Source organism: Trifolium pratense, linkage group LG1 (genome assembly GCF_020283565.1).
Source record: "Trifolium pratense cultivar HEN17-A07 linkage group LG1, ARS_RC_1.1, whole genome shotgun sequence".
In the NCBI taxonomy this organism is placed as follows: domain Eukaryota; kingdom Viridiplantae; phylum Streptophyta; class Magnoliopsida; order Fabales; family Fabaceae; genus Trifolium; species Trifolium pratense.
The window spans coordinates 45510193-45528418 of NC_060059.1; the positions used below are offsets into that span (position 1 = coordinate 45510193).

The 18226-nt window shown below is 32.8% G+C and overlaps 1 protein-coding gene across 1 annotated transcript; it reads right to left on the reverse strand.

Annotated features, from left to right (window-relative positions):
* Nucleotides 1-409: 409 nt before the first annotated feature.
* On the reverse strand, nt 410-17672 carry LOC123913729 (myosin-6). Its single transcript, XM_045964567.1, has 39 exons — nt 17310-17672; nt 16742-16870; nt 16325-16468; nt 16076-16221; nt 15800-15959; nt 15572-15630; nt 15319-15478; nt 14853-15002; nt 14629-14765; nt 14383-14529; nt 14167-14268; nt 13769-13826; nt 13344-13445; nt 10935-10972; nt 10479-10605; nt 10177-10347; nt 9949-10080; nt 9727-9836; nt 9574-9634; nt 8841-9018; nt 8531-8736; nt 8249-8368; nt 7057-7155; nt 6578-6790; nt 6347-6486; nt 6072-6186; nt 5944-5988; nt 5766-5849; nt 5513-5683; nt 5159-5314; nt 4892-5077; nt 3843-3968; nt 3625-3695; nt 3426-3525; nt 3204-3260; nt 2129-2185; nt 1596-1676; nt 1445-1527; nt 410-981 (listed from the first exon to the last, which is right to left on the reverse strand). Exons 1-39 carry the CDS (start codon nt 17310-17312, stop codon nt 867-869), a joined length of 4539 nt encoding a protein of 1512 aa, XP_045820523.1. The 5' UTR covers nt 17313-17672; the 3' UTR covers nt 410-866.
* Between the last annotated feature and the right edge of the window lie 554 nt (nt 17673-18226).

Below are 18226 nucleotides of genomic sequence, written 5' to 3' on the forward strand. Positions count from 1 at the left end.
CATGATCCCGTGCATTGCACGGGTTTTTGTAACTAGTATCAACTAAACGTGTTAAATTCATTTTAAACTGAATCCGGATTGAGCAAACACATGAGATGACAATTTCATCTGCAGTTGTTTAAGACAATTTATTGTAGAAAATGTATTGCATGAGAATGGTTGTTTCATGCACAGGAAAACTTTTTGATTATATTTAATTATTACAATGCAGCGTATCCAAAGTTAAGAGACACTTGAACAGACCAAGTCTAAATTAGTAGTATATATTACTCCCTAATAATTTATAATCTTCCTCGTGCAACTTTCTCCATTTCTACAACTTCTCCATTGTGGATGCTGTTAGAGAATCTATTTGGCCATGTTTGCATTTATGTCTCAGAACCAAAAGAAAACAGAAGCAAAGCATGAGTTCAAACTCCAATATATGAACAACATATTCATTATGTATAAAAGTTCATATCCATTTACACAGCAATACAAAAAAGAGGAAAGTGAGCTTGGACGCCAAGCTCAGCTTCACTTTTTAAACCAGGATAACAAAAAATGGACATCCAAGGCACACCCACTTATCATCAATACTGTAATAAATATTAAAAACCCTACCCCTTCTTTATAATGAAGATTTTACAAATGAATGTGAAGAAAAGAATGAAAAAATAACTTTACATCAGGGCCATGATGATGCAGGGACATTGACTCGATAAACAATATGCAGATGGATGGTAAAATGAAAACAAAATTAGGTATAAAGAAAAAAGAATGAAAACAGAATTGTATATACAACCACTATGCAAAGACCAGCAACTGATTTTGTTGCTTTCCTTAACGACTACGATAAATGTATACTACTAAGCTTCCCTTGCTGCCTACTCATTCAAAAATTGGAAGGCGGGATTCTCAAGAAGCTCATCTGCTGGTTTCATCTCAGAAAAATCTCTCTCTTGCAGTGATGTAGAGAGGTCATCAACTGAGAATGGGATGCTGTAGTTAGAAGTAAAAGCCAGTTAGTAAACATGTAAACAGTCTGAATAATAGTATCTTCATGTTCAATTAATATCAATTAAATAAAAATCACAATCAAAGATTTGAGTTGTAAGTCTGATAAATAATTGATTATACAGGCAAGTTAAGCTGCATCTCTTTTTCCCGTGTCATACAACATAAAAATTAGCTATAAACTTTTGTCCATCATTGACAATGGCAGGTAATATTGTAGAAGAATCTGGGGAACTCAGATTTGATTCTCAATGATTTTATTTCATTCTTTTTTTATAAGCCTCTTTATTTTTATTTGTTATTCTTAAATTATTGGTCATTGACTCACTATTATTATTGTAATTTATTTTCCTATATAAAAAGTCTCAGACATGAAAATATTATTCCACTCTCTTGATTCTAAAGACAAGAATGCATCAATTGACATTCCATAAGCAAGCAGTCTCACCTGGAAGTATCATCCAACAAGAAAGAATCACTCTGAGCATTATTAGAGTCCTCAGCCATAAGTACCTTCATGCTTGAAAGGACCTGAATCATTTCAGCATGTTAATAGCCTGCTGATATTGGAGAAAATGTAGAAGAAAATAAAAACTTACATCTGGAGATACACTTCGAGTGTTGTAGTTAGCATCCCAGTAAAGGGTGCATACTCTGTACAGCTGCTGGACACTCATGATCTGATGCAGAATAATTGTGGGAATAAGGAAGAGGCATGAGAAAGAAACATACAATCTCGGAAAGACATAGTTATGCAGAGTATGAGTGCAAAGAGCAAAAAATTATGCATAATGCAAATATTGATTTCCTTGATCTCCTTCCAATCCATCCTTAGGACTAAATGCAGAAATAAATTTGAATTTCAGTCTTAGCAGTAGCCTCATGCAATCTCAAAAGTTTAAAGAGATAAACAATCTAGGCAAACACCTCAATTGCTACTTAAAGAAAAATACTAAATCATCATGTTTCCTTAGCAACAACTAAAAACAAATCAAATTAAACACTAATTTCAAGAGCTCACAACTCATGGAAGGACAGGGTTGAATGTTGTATCAAAGATATAGGCAACTAATAATATTAACAATGCCCTATACTATCACACAAAGCTTCAGATGGATAGGTGGATACTTACAGGGCATAAATCATTAATGATTTCATCATAGGAAATCCTATACTTCTGATGGATAACCTGTTAAAATGACAATAATTAAACCAATAAATGTAATTAAGACATTGAATTTTGATCACATCATATAAAGAAAATATTTATTTTGAAAAACAGAATAAATCTTCATATTGTCGTATTCAATTAAGAGCTTAGAGGTTTTGTCAACATCATTGTTCTTAAGTAAAATCATCACAAAGATAGAAGCTATAAGATTAGTTTACCAAGCAAACTTGGACTACTGTAACGATTAGTTATCTAGAAAAATAAACCGCTAAAACTATTATCTTCAACATTAGGAGGTTAAAAAATTACTTATCATAGATAATGGCCTCATGTATAGCATTTCAAATAATATATACAGGATGCAGTTTCTTATGAACTAATATAGTTAGATAATGCCAAAGGGTTTCAATTTTTCATCCTCAGTCTAATGAAGCGGATGGCATGGATGTAACAGGTTAGAGAATTATCAAATGTGTTGAGTGTCTCACATTTAATAGGGACATAGCCTGAATAATAGTTATAAGTGGTACACATTCCCCACCTCACAAGGCAAATTTATGGAATTGAGTTAGGTCCAACCCAAAATCTAAAAGACAATTTAATCACTGCGTTGTCAAAACCTTTTTCACACTTTCATTGCCAAAGGCAGATCTACTCTAAAGTGAGGGTGTGCAAGTACTTGTGAAAATTGCACTAGTTATTCTACTTTTTCTATTACGCACACCACACCCACACCCACCCCCTCATTTTTATTTTTATTTTGAATATTCCCACCCCCTCAATTAGTTGGATACCTAAGTTTCAAATATGATTGAACAAATCTTACATAAATTTGTTTGAGCATGAACTTTCTGGCAATAAAAGATTCATTTTGACGGTTAAAACGATTTAAAAGATGTACAATGCAAAGCCACATGGGTATTTTCGATAGGATTTATCCTGTGATAAAACCCTAATGGTGAAATTGTCGGATTTAATTAATTACAGTAAGTGGAAGCAAAACATGATGCCATATTATGAAACAAGAAACACTTACCAAGAATCCAACTGCCTGTCTAATGTGCTTGAGCTCATCCCAAGATGTCCCAGCATACTGCAAACCCAGGGCAATTTGGTTAGACTTTCCGAAGACACATATAACCAACCCAAAAGCCATACAGAGTAGCAATAGGTGATTGCCTTATATTATTAAGCGCCTAATTAATTTATGCAATAACTCAACCTATCTAGCACAATACAGTCAACAAAAAATGAATACCTCCTCCTTTGCTTGGCAGCACCACAGCTCCAATTCTGCTAAACCAGCCTTCACATATTCTCCATTGCTGAATGTGCAACAATCACGTCGCAGAAGAAGACTACCAATCATTTATTAAAAACAGAATGTTAAACATTAAGATCAAAACACCATGACAAACAAAAAATTATGTCAAAGGATGCATGCAAAAACTACTTACCTATTGAAGAGTTGAACATTAATATATGAAAACGTTTGAGAGAAGATCTTTTGGACAAGGACAGGAGGCACCTAAAACCCAAAACAATATATCGTGTATAAGCAGTTTTTATAAATAGCATAAACAGCTAGTGTAAAAAAAAAAAAGCATAAATGGTAAAAAAAAAAGTAATTACACAATACTCAAATTGGTAAAAAGCCATAGTTTTAGTTTCTTACAAAGTTCTCTTTCATAGTACAGAGAATAGTGTTGAGGGATTCAATAATACTCTGCCAATGACCCATGGGAGAATCTTTACTAAAAGATCGGCCAGATCTTAAGACTCCCTTTGATGTTCTTGGTGCCTGTATATCAGCAATATGAATTGCATGAGTAACAAACAGTATTTAAAAAAAATAAAATTATAAGCTAAAAACTTCATTTGAAACACAATTTTAGAAAAGTGCCAAAACTTGGAAGACAATTACAAGAAGAGAATGCAAACCAGCCGGATACAAAAAAAACTGGAATAGCACACCTACCGAAACACACATATAGCAGTACTAGAGACTTAACAACTATATACAAGATAATTCTTCCCGTAATTGCTATACAAATAAAAGTAAAAAAACCAAGCATCCTATGGGATTAGTAAACCACAAAGAAATCGGATATCTGAAACCAGTCCACTTAGAGCATTCACAATGGAGCTACTCATTTTTTAGTACTTAACTGGACCCCACGTATACACATCACTTATTTATAATTTTTTAATATTAGTACCTAATAAGCACTCAATCCCTCCAACCCAGCAACTCTTGAAAGTTCTAAATAGGTCTCACCAATAACTTTATATCATTATAAATGGGTCCCACAAAAATAATATAGGTATCACTTCTTATCATAGAACTAGTACCTATTAGGTACTCTTTGTGTTTTGCTCCAACGGGGGTACCTATTAGGTACTGGTACTTAAAAAAATAAGTACCCACCATTGGAGATGGTCTTAGCACTTAACCAACTCCAGGATTTCAACTTTACCACCTCTAGAATCTTATGACCATCCGGAGATAAGACGGGAAACACATCGGAGGACTAGAGTCCTCTTAGAAATTTCTAGAAACAAGAAAGTATCTCGAAAAGGCAGATATTATATATGGACAAGATATGAACTTAAAAAAAATAAAATATATATATATGGAGAAGATATGAGAACTGAGGATTATAATAAGACATTCAACTTTACTTATCCCATTCAGATTCAGTTAAACAATTGTATTCAAAATACCTGGATGCATAACGAAATAAATGATGCCAACTCTTTCTTCAAGTTGTCCCGCAAGATACCATATATTTTCTCCACATAGGCCGTGAGCTGTTGCTTGAAAAGCAAAGCAGGATACTTAGCCTCTACTTTGCGTACAACCTCCAATGGGGCAGGAAGGTTAGCAGAAGAAGGAGATGACCGAAAACCCTGCAATTCAGGTAACAAATAAATATGAGATCTTTTAAGTGGCAAAGGGAGAATAGATTACAAACACTGTAAGATTATTACCATAGTCATTCTGCCAAAGAGGGATGTTGGATTTGGTGGTTTTCTAACTGGGGTTGCGTCATTTGAACAACCGGATTTTAAACTTTGTTGGAGCAGAAACAATAGTGCAGATGTATTTGACAGCCAGTAAGCCATGAGATCATTGTCGTCTTGATTCTGGAAAGTAAGCAAGGAAAAAAAAAAGTTAGATTGGATAAGGGATCCATTACGTAATTTTAGAATACAAAAAAAAACCATATTATAGACTTTCACTGAAAATTAGAATCATATATCAAGGATTAATTTTCCTAAAAGCTCAAGTTATTAGGGGAAGGTTCAAAGTATTATACTTGTATATCTCTAAATAAAAATTACCTCAATTGCAGAACCAATCATCTGGATAAGGCGATCAAATACACTTGTCCTTTCAGCTTCAAATGATTTCCAGTGGAGAAGACATTTGTAAATGGTGAATGCAGCAATAGGCTTTCCATGATGGAATCCAATATTTTTCATAACACAATTGATAAGGGAATCAACATTTTCCTACATTTGAAATAAGAGTTAAAAAGATGAACATAGTAGCATAAAGAACTGGAATATTAGATGTAAAATTTCAAGCACACACATGTTGACGTTCAATGTATGATCTCCTTAATTTGCTATCAGACTCTGTACCGAACTTTTTCACAGGTGTGTCAGTCTGTGTTTCCTGCAAAGACAACTCATTTTAGATACCATTCAACATAAAAGCTGGCATGCTATAGAAAGAGAATGTAGATAAGAGTAGAAACTAATGCACTTACAGTAGCTTTCTGATCTTCTACCAAATGGTGACCATTTTCCAACTTCTGCATATAAAATCAATAGCCCAAAAGATTCACACTTGCATACAGAGAATGCAGAAATACATATTTAAGAAAGCACAATTTACCTCATATACATGGGTAGAAAGGTGCTCTGACATTGTTTTCACAGATGAGTTAAGCAGAGACTGTTGCCGAAGAACTTGATTTTCAGATTCCATATCTAAGAATTTCTCTTCAATACTACAAATATTTAAGTAAAAAGGGTCAAGATGGTATACATTTTGTAATTTAATGGTCAACAGATGGTAACTACTTCAAAGACTTAAGCCAGGTAATACTTTAAATTATATCAATTAAATATGTACGAGATACCAACGAAGCGTTAATTCGAAATCAAAACCTTTGCATAGAAGTTTTCAACTGGATTATTTTCGATTCAGCATCCAAAGCTTGCTTCAACCTTTCTTCACTGAGTTTATTTGCCTCTTCATACCTTTTCTCTGTTTCATCAATTTTCTTTTCCAATGAACTCACCAAGGTCTGCAATGGACTCCAGCAAGTGATTAATAATTCAAAGTATAAAATATACTCTTCAGTGAAGAGGAAGTGTTAATGCCCATAATCAGCCCACCTTGAGTTGTTCATTTTCACTAGTTAGCTTCTCCAACACAGGATGGTCAACAACTGGAACCTCCTGTATGACAGGCACTCTCTCTACTTCTCTTTTTGCAGCCTCACGCTCCTTTTGAAGCAATGACTTAGTTTCTTTGAACTGAAGTTGCATCTCGTGCAAAGCAGATTGTAATTTTTCATTTTCTTGTTTTTTTGCTTCTTCCATGTCAACCTACATTTGTTCCAAGAGATTTAAGAAGCTTTGCAAGGGAAGATACTTGACAGTGTGTTTATGTCTAGAAACAAAAATATATTATGTACAATACAAGTTTGCTACACCAGTTTTTCCAGATAAGTATTGTCTAGAGCTAACCGATCTTACTACAGTAATATCTTATATATTGAATAATGTGCTTAACATGGGTCAGGAAAACTGTCAGTTTGGTACAATAAAACAATTACAGTTGGCAGTTCACACTGAAAATAATAGCTATCTACCCTCATGCGTTTTTCCAGCTGCAACCTCAATGTAAGATCTTCAACTTGCTTTTCAAGCTTGTTTTTGGCAGCTTGGAGAGCTCCAGTTTCTCTTGCAGCCTGATATAAAATAAAAGTTTCAATCAATGAATAAAAAATTGGATATGTGGATAGATAGCAATCATAACAAGAGCTTTAAAACAAATGCCCTTTCCAGCCGACAAAATAGCACAGTCAGTTAATCCTAACAAAATGCACAGATAATTAATTTTATTATTATTATTATTATTATTATTATTATTATTATTATTATTATATTATAAGTACATTAGTTGTACTCCTAATGTACTTATTCATCATGAGCAATGCTATACTCAAGTAAACTACAAGTGCACAGCTGATACTGCAGGATTATGCAATCTGCTGCAAATCTTTCTTAGATATGGAGGGAGACAAAAGATAAGGAAAAAGAAGGTCTAGTCAGGGTGAAGTATATGGAATGATACGGAAAAGAAAAGTATTAAAGTTGAAGAATAGAGCATTCGATTGTGTTTCACAATTTTAAACTAGAAATCAAAAACAGAAAAATGCATATACAAAAGACCTGCAGAGCTTTGGGTACTAGATCCATGAGATATCTCAACAAAGAAACAAATTTGACACAACTCTTTTCATAATTATTTAGCTTATTCTAAATACTTTTCTAAGTTATTTATTTCTTAATGGAGGTATGGGTGACCCATTAGCATAAAAATGATGGATGAAAAATCAATGGGATAGTATTCATTGTTCCAAAACTAAATAGCACATGGTTGAAAATATAGGTAGTTTTGCTAAGGAATTCAAAAGAAAATATCACATAAACATATCTCGCAAGAATAATACAATCATGGCATCTATTCCTCCTTAAAATGTTGAGATTTATGCAAACTAACAATGTATAGGTGCAATGCTGCAATGACTACGGGGTGAACTTGTAATAAGAAGGACCTTAACATAGTTTCCATAATAAGCAATAAGGTGCTGCTAGTGTTAGGTATCTAAACTTTGTACATTTTTCCTTCTATAACAATGTTCAAAAGTGAACTCACTTTAATAACTACTATTTTGAGTCCTGTCAGTAATATTTATAAACTTACCAAATAATTTAACAAGTTTAAAACATTTCATTGATGGATTAAAAAAACGTTTTCTTGGGGGGTGAGGTAGTTACCATCTTGAGATTTCGTAGTTCCCGCCGAGCGACTTTTCCTCTCCATGCACATTGGGTGGCAATTGCTGCCTTCTTTAAGTTTATAAAATGATGTTGGGCCAAGTATTTCCGACAGTGGCTCTGCAATACACAAATCACAAAGACAAACTAAAATAAATCAAAAGTATAAAATAAAATCCAAACTTACAACAATGGTTGAGTAGGATGTATGGACCTTTGCCAATAACAAAAATACATGCTTTAAAATGTCCTAAAATGATGGATTTGTAAAATGTTCTCTACCTGAATGATAAATGCTGCACTGGTCTGCTTCCTAAAGCGCAGCTCACAGCGAGCAGCCATCCCTCGCATACCAGTTTGAATAGAAATAGCTGAGCTGTACAATCCATTGTATGCCTTCCTAGCAATATGCATGCGTAAACACCTCTGAATGATCAGACTAGAAGCCTCTTGCCGCAATCCCTCGTATACTTTCCGAGCAAGTTGTCCTGTGATAGCATATAAAAGAACTCATGAGTCATGAGTCTTCTCATGTTTAAGTTTCCCTTCAATAGAACTAGTAGGATAATATTTTGAGAAACTTGGCAGATACCTCTGCATGCAGCTTGTATCTGTATAGCAGACAAGCGAATCGAGACAAAACTTCGGCGGGCCAAATAGGAACTAACTTTCCTTTGAATAATGCTTGCTGACTTTCCTAAGATCTCACTTCTATAAGTATCTAGTTCTGCCATTTGACCAGCTCTAAGAAACACTTTGGTTTTACCAATCTGCAGCAATAAAGAGAACCATTAAAATAATCCACACTTTGATATATATATATATATATATATATATATATATATATATATATATATATATATATATATATATATATATATATATATACAGTTACCTCGTGGTCATTTAACAGACAGGCACAAAAGAGTTCTCGTTCCTAAACCTAAAATATACTGTCAAGATTTGCAGCCCTAGGAATGGTCATGAAACATGGAAGAACAAAGAAAGGAAAAATATAGCTATAGTCCCAGCAGAAACTCTAACAGCAACCAGATAAAATGAGTTTTATGATATTAGTTCCCAAAAAGTAAAACATTATTAGAACTTAAAAGAATAAAGTTTGGAGAGTTTTGTCAATACTCAAGTCAATGAAGATTTCTGAATAAAACATAGCAATGTTCCAATCCAAGTAATCCTTGGTGAATTGATAGAAAAGTGTTCCACCCATTTCAGAAACAAATATATCCCAAACTCCGCTGATAAAAGTCAAACACAATAATAAATCTCTAAAGAATAAAGTCAGTGGACCACAAGGTAATTGTTACCTGATATCCTTTAAGCCCAACCTTCTCCAAAATCCTCTTGCAAGCAGTGACTTCATCAGAACTAACATAATTAAAAACGTAAAATAAATCAAGATTTTAGAATAATAAAAAGCTAATAGCCTGACAAGGAAGGAAGATTAACAACTTATATACCTACGATCCAAAGCTTCAGGTGCAAGAAGCCCGAATCGATCCACGAATTCATCAAACGTTTTTCTGGTGGGATAGCCAGCGCAGCTTATCCTGATTGCCTCCATGACACCCTACAAGCAGGCATACTATGTAATAAGCACAAACTCACAAGCTACAATTTAAACTTCAATTATCACTTTAACTATATGATCCAGATCAGGACAAAAGTGCAAGCAGACTTACTCCACAGCGCAGTTGCTGCAAAACATTTTTGTGCTCAAAAATTGCTGGCTTGAGAAGATTATTGGGTTTAACACAACGAATGTAGTGTGGCTCAGTGGAACTAAGAATTTCAAGTAGTGCTTGTAATTGTTGCTGCAGGACATAGGAACAAGGATATCAAGAGTGCATAAGGAGGATGAAAACCAAATCATATTCTGTCAAAAAGGAATGAAAAAAAAAATCACCAACCTTAAACCGGGAACCAATTGAAGAAAACTTTGATTTATTGGACGATTCCTCAGGTGAGGGGAGAAATAAACCCGATACAAAGGGGCACGTGGAAGCATACAAAAGTGCCTGATGTTCTGCAACAACGTAATCTTTGTTCTTGTCTAGGAATAAATCGGTTTGATAAGTGACCTAAAATCCCCCATATTAGGCATGATGAGTTTAAATCATATTTAGCATTCTGCTCCTGTATTCAATCAAGTAACTACCCTATTGATTATAATTATATATCTGAAAATATGTAGAAACTACTCCCAACTTACATCACCAGCATAATGGCAAATTGTGAAGTCACTACGTGACAATTTGGGCTTGCTGAACCTTTTATGGTTTTTGAACGTCTGATACAGCTTTTGCGCAAAAGTTTCATTTGTTGATCTAGGAAACATACTGCAAAATATGTACATGTACGTTATCTAAGCATCGAAAAAATATTTAAAACTTATAGCAGAATAAAATGAATAAACTAAGCCAGTGGTACAGAGATGTTGATATCCACAAGGAAAATGCTAACAAGTGCCCTTAAGGCATTGTTTAAGCAATCAAAAGTAGTAACTTTTGCATATATAGTTGTGTATTTATTACTTCTACATTTTTTTACTTGTATTTTCAAGACAATATATCTTTGTATGGATTCCTTAAACAATGTCCTTGGGGAACTTGTTAGCATGACCCTATCCACAATACCAATTCAAAGGAACAGTACAGGGTATACATACCAAGCTTCATCGAGAAGAGCGATAATGCCTCCAGGTTTCTGAAAAATGAATATATAAAAAGAAAAATTGGTAATTGATGAATAATAAATCCACTAATGCGAAATTATTGCTTATCAGCCTACTCCCTCCGTCCCAAATTATAAGGGGGAAAACAAAAATCACACGTATTAAGAAAAAGTAAAACAAGATAATTTGAAATATGTTTTTGTGGGTTTTCCTTGGAATAAGTTGCTTGAGAAGATGTAAAAACAATTCTTATTGGTTGTTCTTTATTGAGAAAAGGGGGGAGAGATAAAATTAAATGCAATTTGCATTAAATTTTATGAGATTAAGGAAAAAACATTCTTGAAAATGGAACGGTAGATGAAAAAACCTAGTATTATATTAGACATAAATTTAAAACTTCGCCAAATCTCAACACCCCGTCAATTTATAAGGTCATGCTTATCAAAAGATTTGAGTCATATCCTAAATTTACTTCTTCCATTAAATATAGGAACGGTAGATGAAAAAAAGGGTTTAAATAAGACTAAGCAACTTAGCACCCCACTGGATCACTTTTAACCACTTCCATTCCCAGTAACGTGTAAAACTTAACTCATTTCAAAAGCAATATACTTTTCTACGGAAGTAGACAATAAGCATTACAGAACTACCAGAAATCTATCCACAACAGAAAATAAAAGTAACATTGGAATGTTTTTCATTTTGTGGTTTATTATTTTGTCAAAAAAATGGTTTATGTTAAAATTACCAAAACAAATATCAATGCATCGAAAGGAGAATAGTTGTCGGGACTTCTAGAAGAAAAAATGCTCTTGCCACTTGCCAATGGATTTTAAAAGTATGTTGCTGTGTCTAAAATCAGCTTGGTAACAATTTCCTAAAACTACTGGTGCATGTGCTCGTGGAACAAATTATAATTGAAGATCAATATTTATTTTATTAGTTTTAAGAAATTAAATTAGAAACTTGAACGCAATAATACTCCTTAGATCCTTACCAAAAAAAATAATACTCCTTAGATATCCAACTATATTTAATTCCCTCAAAAAATCCAACTATATTTAATTACATATTAATAAATAAAAAAATCCAATACAAAATAGATGTTCAAAATGGTAATAAATAAATCACCACATGTCTCTTTTTAAAAGCCAAACAAGAATCATTATTAAAAAAATATAATATATTGGGTTGCAACTACAATAGTGTAAATTTCGTCAAAAAAATAAATAAATAAATAAATAAAAAAACTACAATAATGTAAATAAAATAACACATTTTGAGAGCATTTGAACAGAGTGTAAAGCAAGATCTCATTAAAAAATTTCAACATATGATAGAATTAAGGAGATTCATACAAAGAGAATTAAAGGTTCTAATTGACAATTGTCAAAGAAATTTGATATTATTATTAGATAAAATTTTATAATCACAAAAATATTTTTAATTACTTTTCTATTTAAAAAAATATTGTATAATTTAAAAATTATGACTATATAATAAAAAAATAAAAAGCATTTCAAATTAAAAAGTTTTTTTATATAAGATAAATTGAGACTACATACATTTTGATAACTATTTTTTTATTCAAAATCAAATTATATAACAGAAGGCATCCTTTAAATATTAGTAAAGAAAAAATACCCAAGGCCTTTTTTTTTCAAAAGTACGAAACAACTTGTTTCATTTTTCTCGAAAGATCACATTTACAAATAAAGGTCTCACTTTTGAAACTTCTGGGTAACAAACACAAAATGCCGTGCCTTTAAAACATATTACCATGCCTTTAATCATAGTCATCGACCAATCCCTGTTTCTCACCCATCCAAACACTTGATGTTAAGCATACTTTCTTAAAAGTTTAGTTTTATAGTTAATTGAAACTGCACAGGTCTTTTATCTCGTATCTTTTTCTATATTAACATGAAAAAGTGTCACAGATATCTACAAAATATAAATTTTATCCTGAAAAGGGAACTGTATTTAGTGAGTAGAAATTTAAAATTTTAAAACTCCTCAAAAGTTAATGTTTTTTTTTTCAGAGAGCAAATATTTCAAATATCGAATTTTATGTTCACTCATTTCTCTTATAATTAAATAAATGGATAGGCATGCATTAGTGCATGCCATGCATGCCTAGACTTAGTTTTCTGGTAACAATTATGCTACATAATCATTTAATTTAAAGTCACCATCCAGGAAAAGATTCAGGAAGCCACACTACCAAAGAAAAGATTCTATCACAAGCTAAGCTAATCCCTTCTATCTATTTGAGACCCAACCAACTTTTACAACCCTCACCCTCCACATTTAGTGCACATAAAAGAAATGAGCATCTTACACAAATGTTTGTATAAAGAGACAGCCAATCAACAGAATGGTTATGATGATAGAAGGAAAAACCTTTTCAATGAGATCCAAAATATCTTGATTGTCAACAAATTCAATGTAACTCCAATCAATCTCCTCTTTCTTGTATTCTTCTTGCTCCATTTTGAAGACATGCTGCAGAATAGATATTCAAACATTGCAAGAGCACATGTCAACATTGCATCCTTGATGGAATAGAATAAAATATCTTATAATATTTTTATATTACATTGGAGTATCTTAGTTTATCTCCTATATATTTGGGGTTTAGCGTTCAGTTTTTGTATTAAGTTACTATCAACTTATTATTAATTAATAATATTTAAAGTACTTTTTTTTCTCTGCTATTATTATATAAAACCCATAACTTCAACGATCGATCCTTAGGTCTCTGTTTCGAATATACAAACTAGAGATGCTAACAATTATCAAGAATAAAATCTCACTCACAAACAAACCTGATTAAAATGTTGCTGGAGCTTTTCATTGGTCAAATTAATACAGAATTGCTCAAAACTGCAATGTAAACAGAACAGCTAGGTATCAAACACAAAATCTACAGCTCTGCCATTATTTATTAGAGACATAGACTATTAATACTGATAGATGACAAGGAAACAAATTTCTTTAGAATTAAGTTTAATTGATATGTTGGGATGTTTTAAGGGGATGAAAATGGAGTAATTCAAGTTGGAGAAGTTTGCAATACAGTGGAGTGAAAATATAAAAGACCTGAAATGCGTTTATATAGAGTTCCACCCCTCACCTTACAAACTGCTTTCATAAGCATGAGTTAGGCTCAATATAAAACCTAATACACATTAACTACAGAACAAAATGTGCGGCAATAATGCACCTGTTAGACTTGAAACTCTCAAAACCATAAATATCCAGCACGCCGATTAAGGACTTTGAGTCAGGATCCTGACCAATTGAATTATTAATTTTATCAACCAGCCTGCAAAAGATGACAAAACTTACAGGCACAGAACTTGGAACAAATTGACCAATTTATCAGTAAATAAATCAAAGGTTCGAGCTATATTTTTGTGCAATCTGCTCAAAGACTTACCAGTCAAACAACCTCGAATACACAACCTTAGCTAAAGCATCTCGGCTCAGTGTAGCAGCTTCGGGATCCAGGCATTTTATAATAGTTTCATCACGAGTAACAATTACACGCTTGCAAAGAGAATCTTCTAGTGCCTTTGCATCACACCTGGATAAAAATTATAAACCAAGGATTTCGCATGAAGAGGAGATGAAATGTAAACCTTACCAAGAGAATAATTAATGCAAGAATGCGATGTTTGCCTACATGAAAAGTTCAGCCGCAGTCTGTAGGTGAAACTTAGATTTTTCATCTTTGGGCATAGACGAGTCCATTTCCTTTCCTTTTGAAAATTCAATGTTGCCAAGATGTAAAATTGCAGCAACCACTCGAAATATTGCTTCCTGAATGACAGGGAAGAAAATAAATTGAAACACAGATCACACTTTAAGAACAGCATTATGAACTTACAAAAACTCCCTATAAAATACCTGCTCCTCAGAACTTATTCCAACAACATCCATTGCTCTCCTTGTATCACAATATTCTTTAAATTCATCATACCCTTCCAACTCATAGCAATTTGTTTGATTTAGATAATGAAAGGTTCTTGGGTTTCCTAATTTGTACTTCTGAACAACCTGCCAAAGATAAATAATATAAAAATATCAGGAAAAATAAAAAAAATTGAATCCAAAGAAGTTACAAACAAACTTAATATTAAAGGTTACAGCAGCAAGCTTTATTACAATTAAGCTAAAGGGGCACATCTTACAACAAACCACTACATAGGTCCATTGCTAGACATATCACTCTGATTGTCAGTTACTTATATCTATGATTCGATACAGGAATCAATTAATGTATGCATTAACAAATGCTCTGCATTTACATATTGATTTGTTCCAATCTTTCTGCCACCTTAATTTTGATTCAGCACAAAAGAAATTCAATTACCTCTGGAGGTGCAGCACAAAGCATATAGAAACAGTGATAATTCCTCTCTGGATCCGACAACTGGCAAACACGTGATCTTTCCAGCAGGTAAGTCCTGATAGCAGCTCCAGAAATTCTTCCCTTCTGGTCAAATTGAATCTCCACAAACTTACCAAAACGACTGCATAAGTCACAAGTGAGAGTTAAAAAATAGTACAAATAAGACAGAAGTATAAAATTTGCACTGCACCAATATAACGGAAAAGCCCCCTACCTTGAATTATTGTTTCTAACGGTCTTTGCATTTCCAAAAGCTTCTAGAACAGGATTGGACTGAAATTATTCAGAAAAGGGGGGCAAATGAGATCAATTAAGTGGCTATGAGATATGATGTAAGGTTTCCACAAATTTAGATCCAAGAAAAGGTTGAGAAACAACATAAATAAATGGTAGTCAAACAGATTGCCAAAATGCAAATTCTATAAAGGATTAATTTTATTACCTCCAGGACTTTCTGCTCAACAGTTCTACCTTCGGCAACATTAGCTCTCCCTCCCATGTAAGCAAGGTAGCGCATAAGTAACTTTGTGCTTTCTGTTTTACCAGCCCCACTTTCACCACTAACCAATATTGACTGGCTGATTCCCTCATTGATCATAAGCCTACAGCCACAATAAATTATACAGTCAGAACAGTACAGCCAACAACTGGAACTTTTTCCCACTAGGTGGAAGACTGACTAGTAAACTGATTAAGTTAATCTGTACAGAAGATATACCTATATGCTGAGTCAGCAATAGCAAAAGGATGTGGGCTTAGCTCACCAAAGCCTGCTCCTTTATATTGTGCCATCATATGGCTATCATATAAATGAGGAAGCTTTATGAAAGGGTTCACAGCGATTAATATATTCCCAGTGTAAGTCTGGAAGCAAAGTTCAGCATAACCACATGTCAAGTAAGTATAGAAACATAAGATACAATACAAGGGAGACAATATTTGAACAGTTAACGTCTGGAATACACACATAAATTTCATTGATGTCATATCTTGATCTTAGATTATCTAGGACACCAGGTTCATGCAGGTAAGCAAGCTTTGTCATATCATCAACTCCACATGGTGGGGCTTCTGTATCTTTATGATAAACACTGGAAGCTTTAACAGCAATCTACAAATTATTGTAAGACAAAAAAGAGATGAGAAAAGATTCAAAATTTTATATCTAGTACTCCAAAGAAACTACAGGATACTGCAAGCACCACTTAGTTACCCTATCTTCATTATTCTACTCTTAAAAAATTCCAACTAATAATTCATGTTTTAAGTTTTTAAATCACTCATAGCAAACCATTAACCTGAAGTGGTAATTCCAAAGAACATGAAAATAAATTGCTGAAAAAAATGAAAATATTTTAATAAATAATATACAAAACATTCTCACCGTCTTCCCTGAAGTGCAAAGGACTTTTATTTCATCCCCATTAACCTCCAAGACCTCGCCATCTATCCAAGCTACATCGGAGTCCTCCACCCAAACCTGGGAACCAACAATAGGATTGGCAGCAGTGGCCTACAATGCAGAGTGTCAGAACTAAAATAAACCAATATGATACATTCCCTCCCTAATAACAAGACTGAAATTTAAATTAAAAAAATGTAAAAAATAAAATAAAAATAATTAAAAGAAAAAAAATCTGATCAAAATTTTGATCTTTTGTGTTTCTCCAAACAACTCAAACACAATCCGCCATAATCCTACAATGTCGCTCAGTAATAACAAACGTGCATATTGATAAAAATTAAAATTTAAGCAAACAAATCGGAACATATTTATCATAATCCATTACATAAACCAATTTTCAGTAGAAAGATCTCAATAATAATAAGATTAATATTAAGAAAAAGTAAAATCGCGAACAAAGTGGAATACCAACAAACAAGACTTAGATTTGACTCGACCATGACTACAAGAAGAAAAAAACGAAGATGAATGAAAAGTGATTAATTACCATTGATCGGATCAATATAATCTGATTGTGATGATTCTAGATCTAGCTCCAATGGCAACAGCTATACTAAAAAATTGAAAGATCTTCGAAAGATGAAAAGAAAGATATAATAAATGGGTATGGCTATGTATATGAATGAAAAGAATATTGTGTAATTGTTGTGTATAAAGTGATGAAATTGAATGGATTTGGAAAGAAAATAAAAAGCAACTTAAACTCTTCAACAACAACAAAACTTTTGAACAAGAGTTTAACAGCTAGCTAGTTTTGGTGTTTTGTTTTTCTTCTCGTTTTCTTCCACCACCATCTCCGTTTTCTGGTCTAAGTTTATTTTCTGATTATTATTATATATATATTAATCACAATTTTAACGGTGAAAGTAAATTAGTATTAAATAATTTGATTTTCTTTTTGTCAAAAAAAAATAATTTGATTTTTTTGTAAGTTGTTTATATGGTTTTGTTTGGATTGATGGTATATAATAGAATGGAGTGACGGCATGGAACACAAATTGTATTCCATTGTTTGGATATTCAATGACGAAATGGAACAAAATTATCACCCCGGCATTTGGAGAGTAAACGGAATGGAGTAAATTATAACATTTTTATTCCAATTTTACCCTTATTTTAAAACATTAAAAATATTATTATCTTGTAAAACACATTACTACTAAAATCTTATCTCCTTCAACAATTCAATCTCTAAACAAAAACTCATTTTAATACTAAGAAACCACATCAAAACAGAAAAGAAATATTGCAAAACTGAAAAATAACAGTTTTTTTTGTCAAAGAAAAAATAGTTTTTTTTTATATAAAGAAACATCATTATAATTAAATAAACAAATTTGATGCAATATTATTAAATTCGTGGTATTTCGATCGTAAACTTCATAAAGTCTTTGCTTTCTTACA

Bases quoted from the DNA above. Each gene is read 5' to 3' on its own strand.
- LOC123913729 (XM_045964567.1), bottom strand. The intron at 10,973-13,343 runs GTTTTTCCTTCT...TTCATTTTTCAG, and splicing joins TTTTGGATCTCATTGAAAAG to AAACCTGGAGGCATTATCGC. The intron at 9,635-9,726 runs GTATATAAGTTG...TAATTATGTTAG, and splicing joins CCTGAAGCTTTGGATCGTAG to TTCTGATGAAGTCACTGCTT.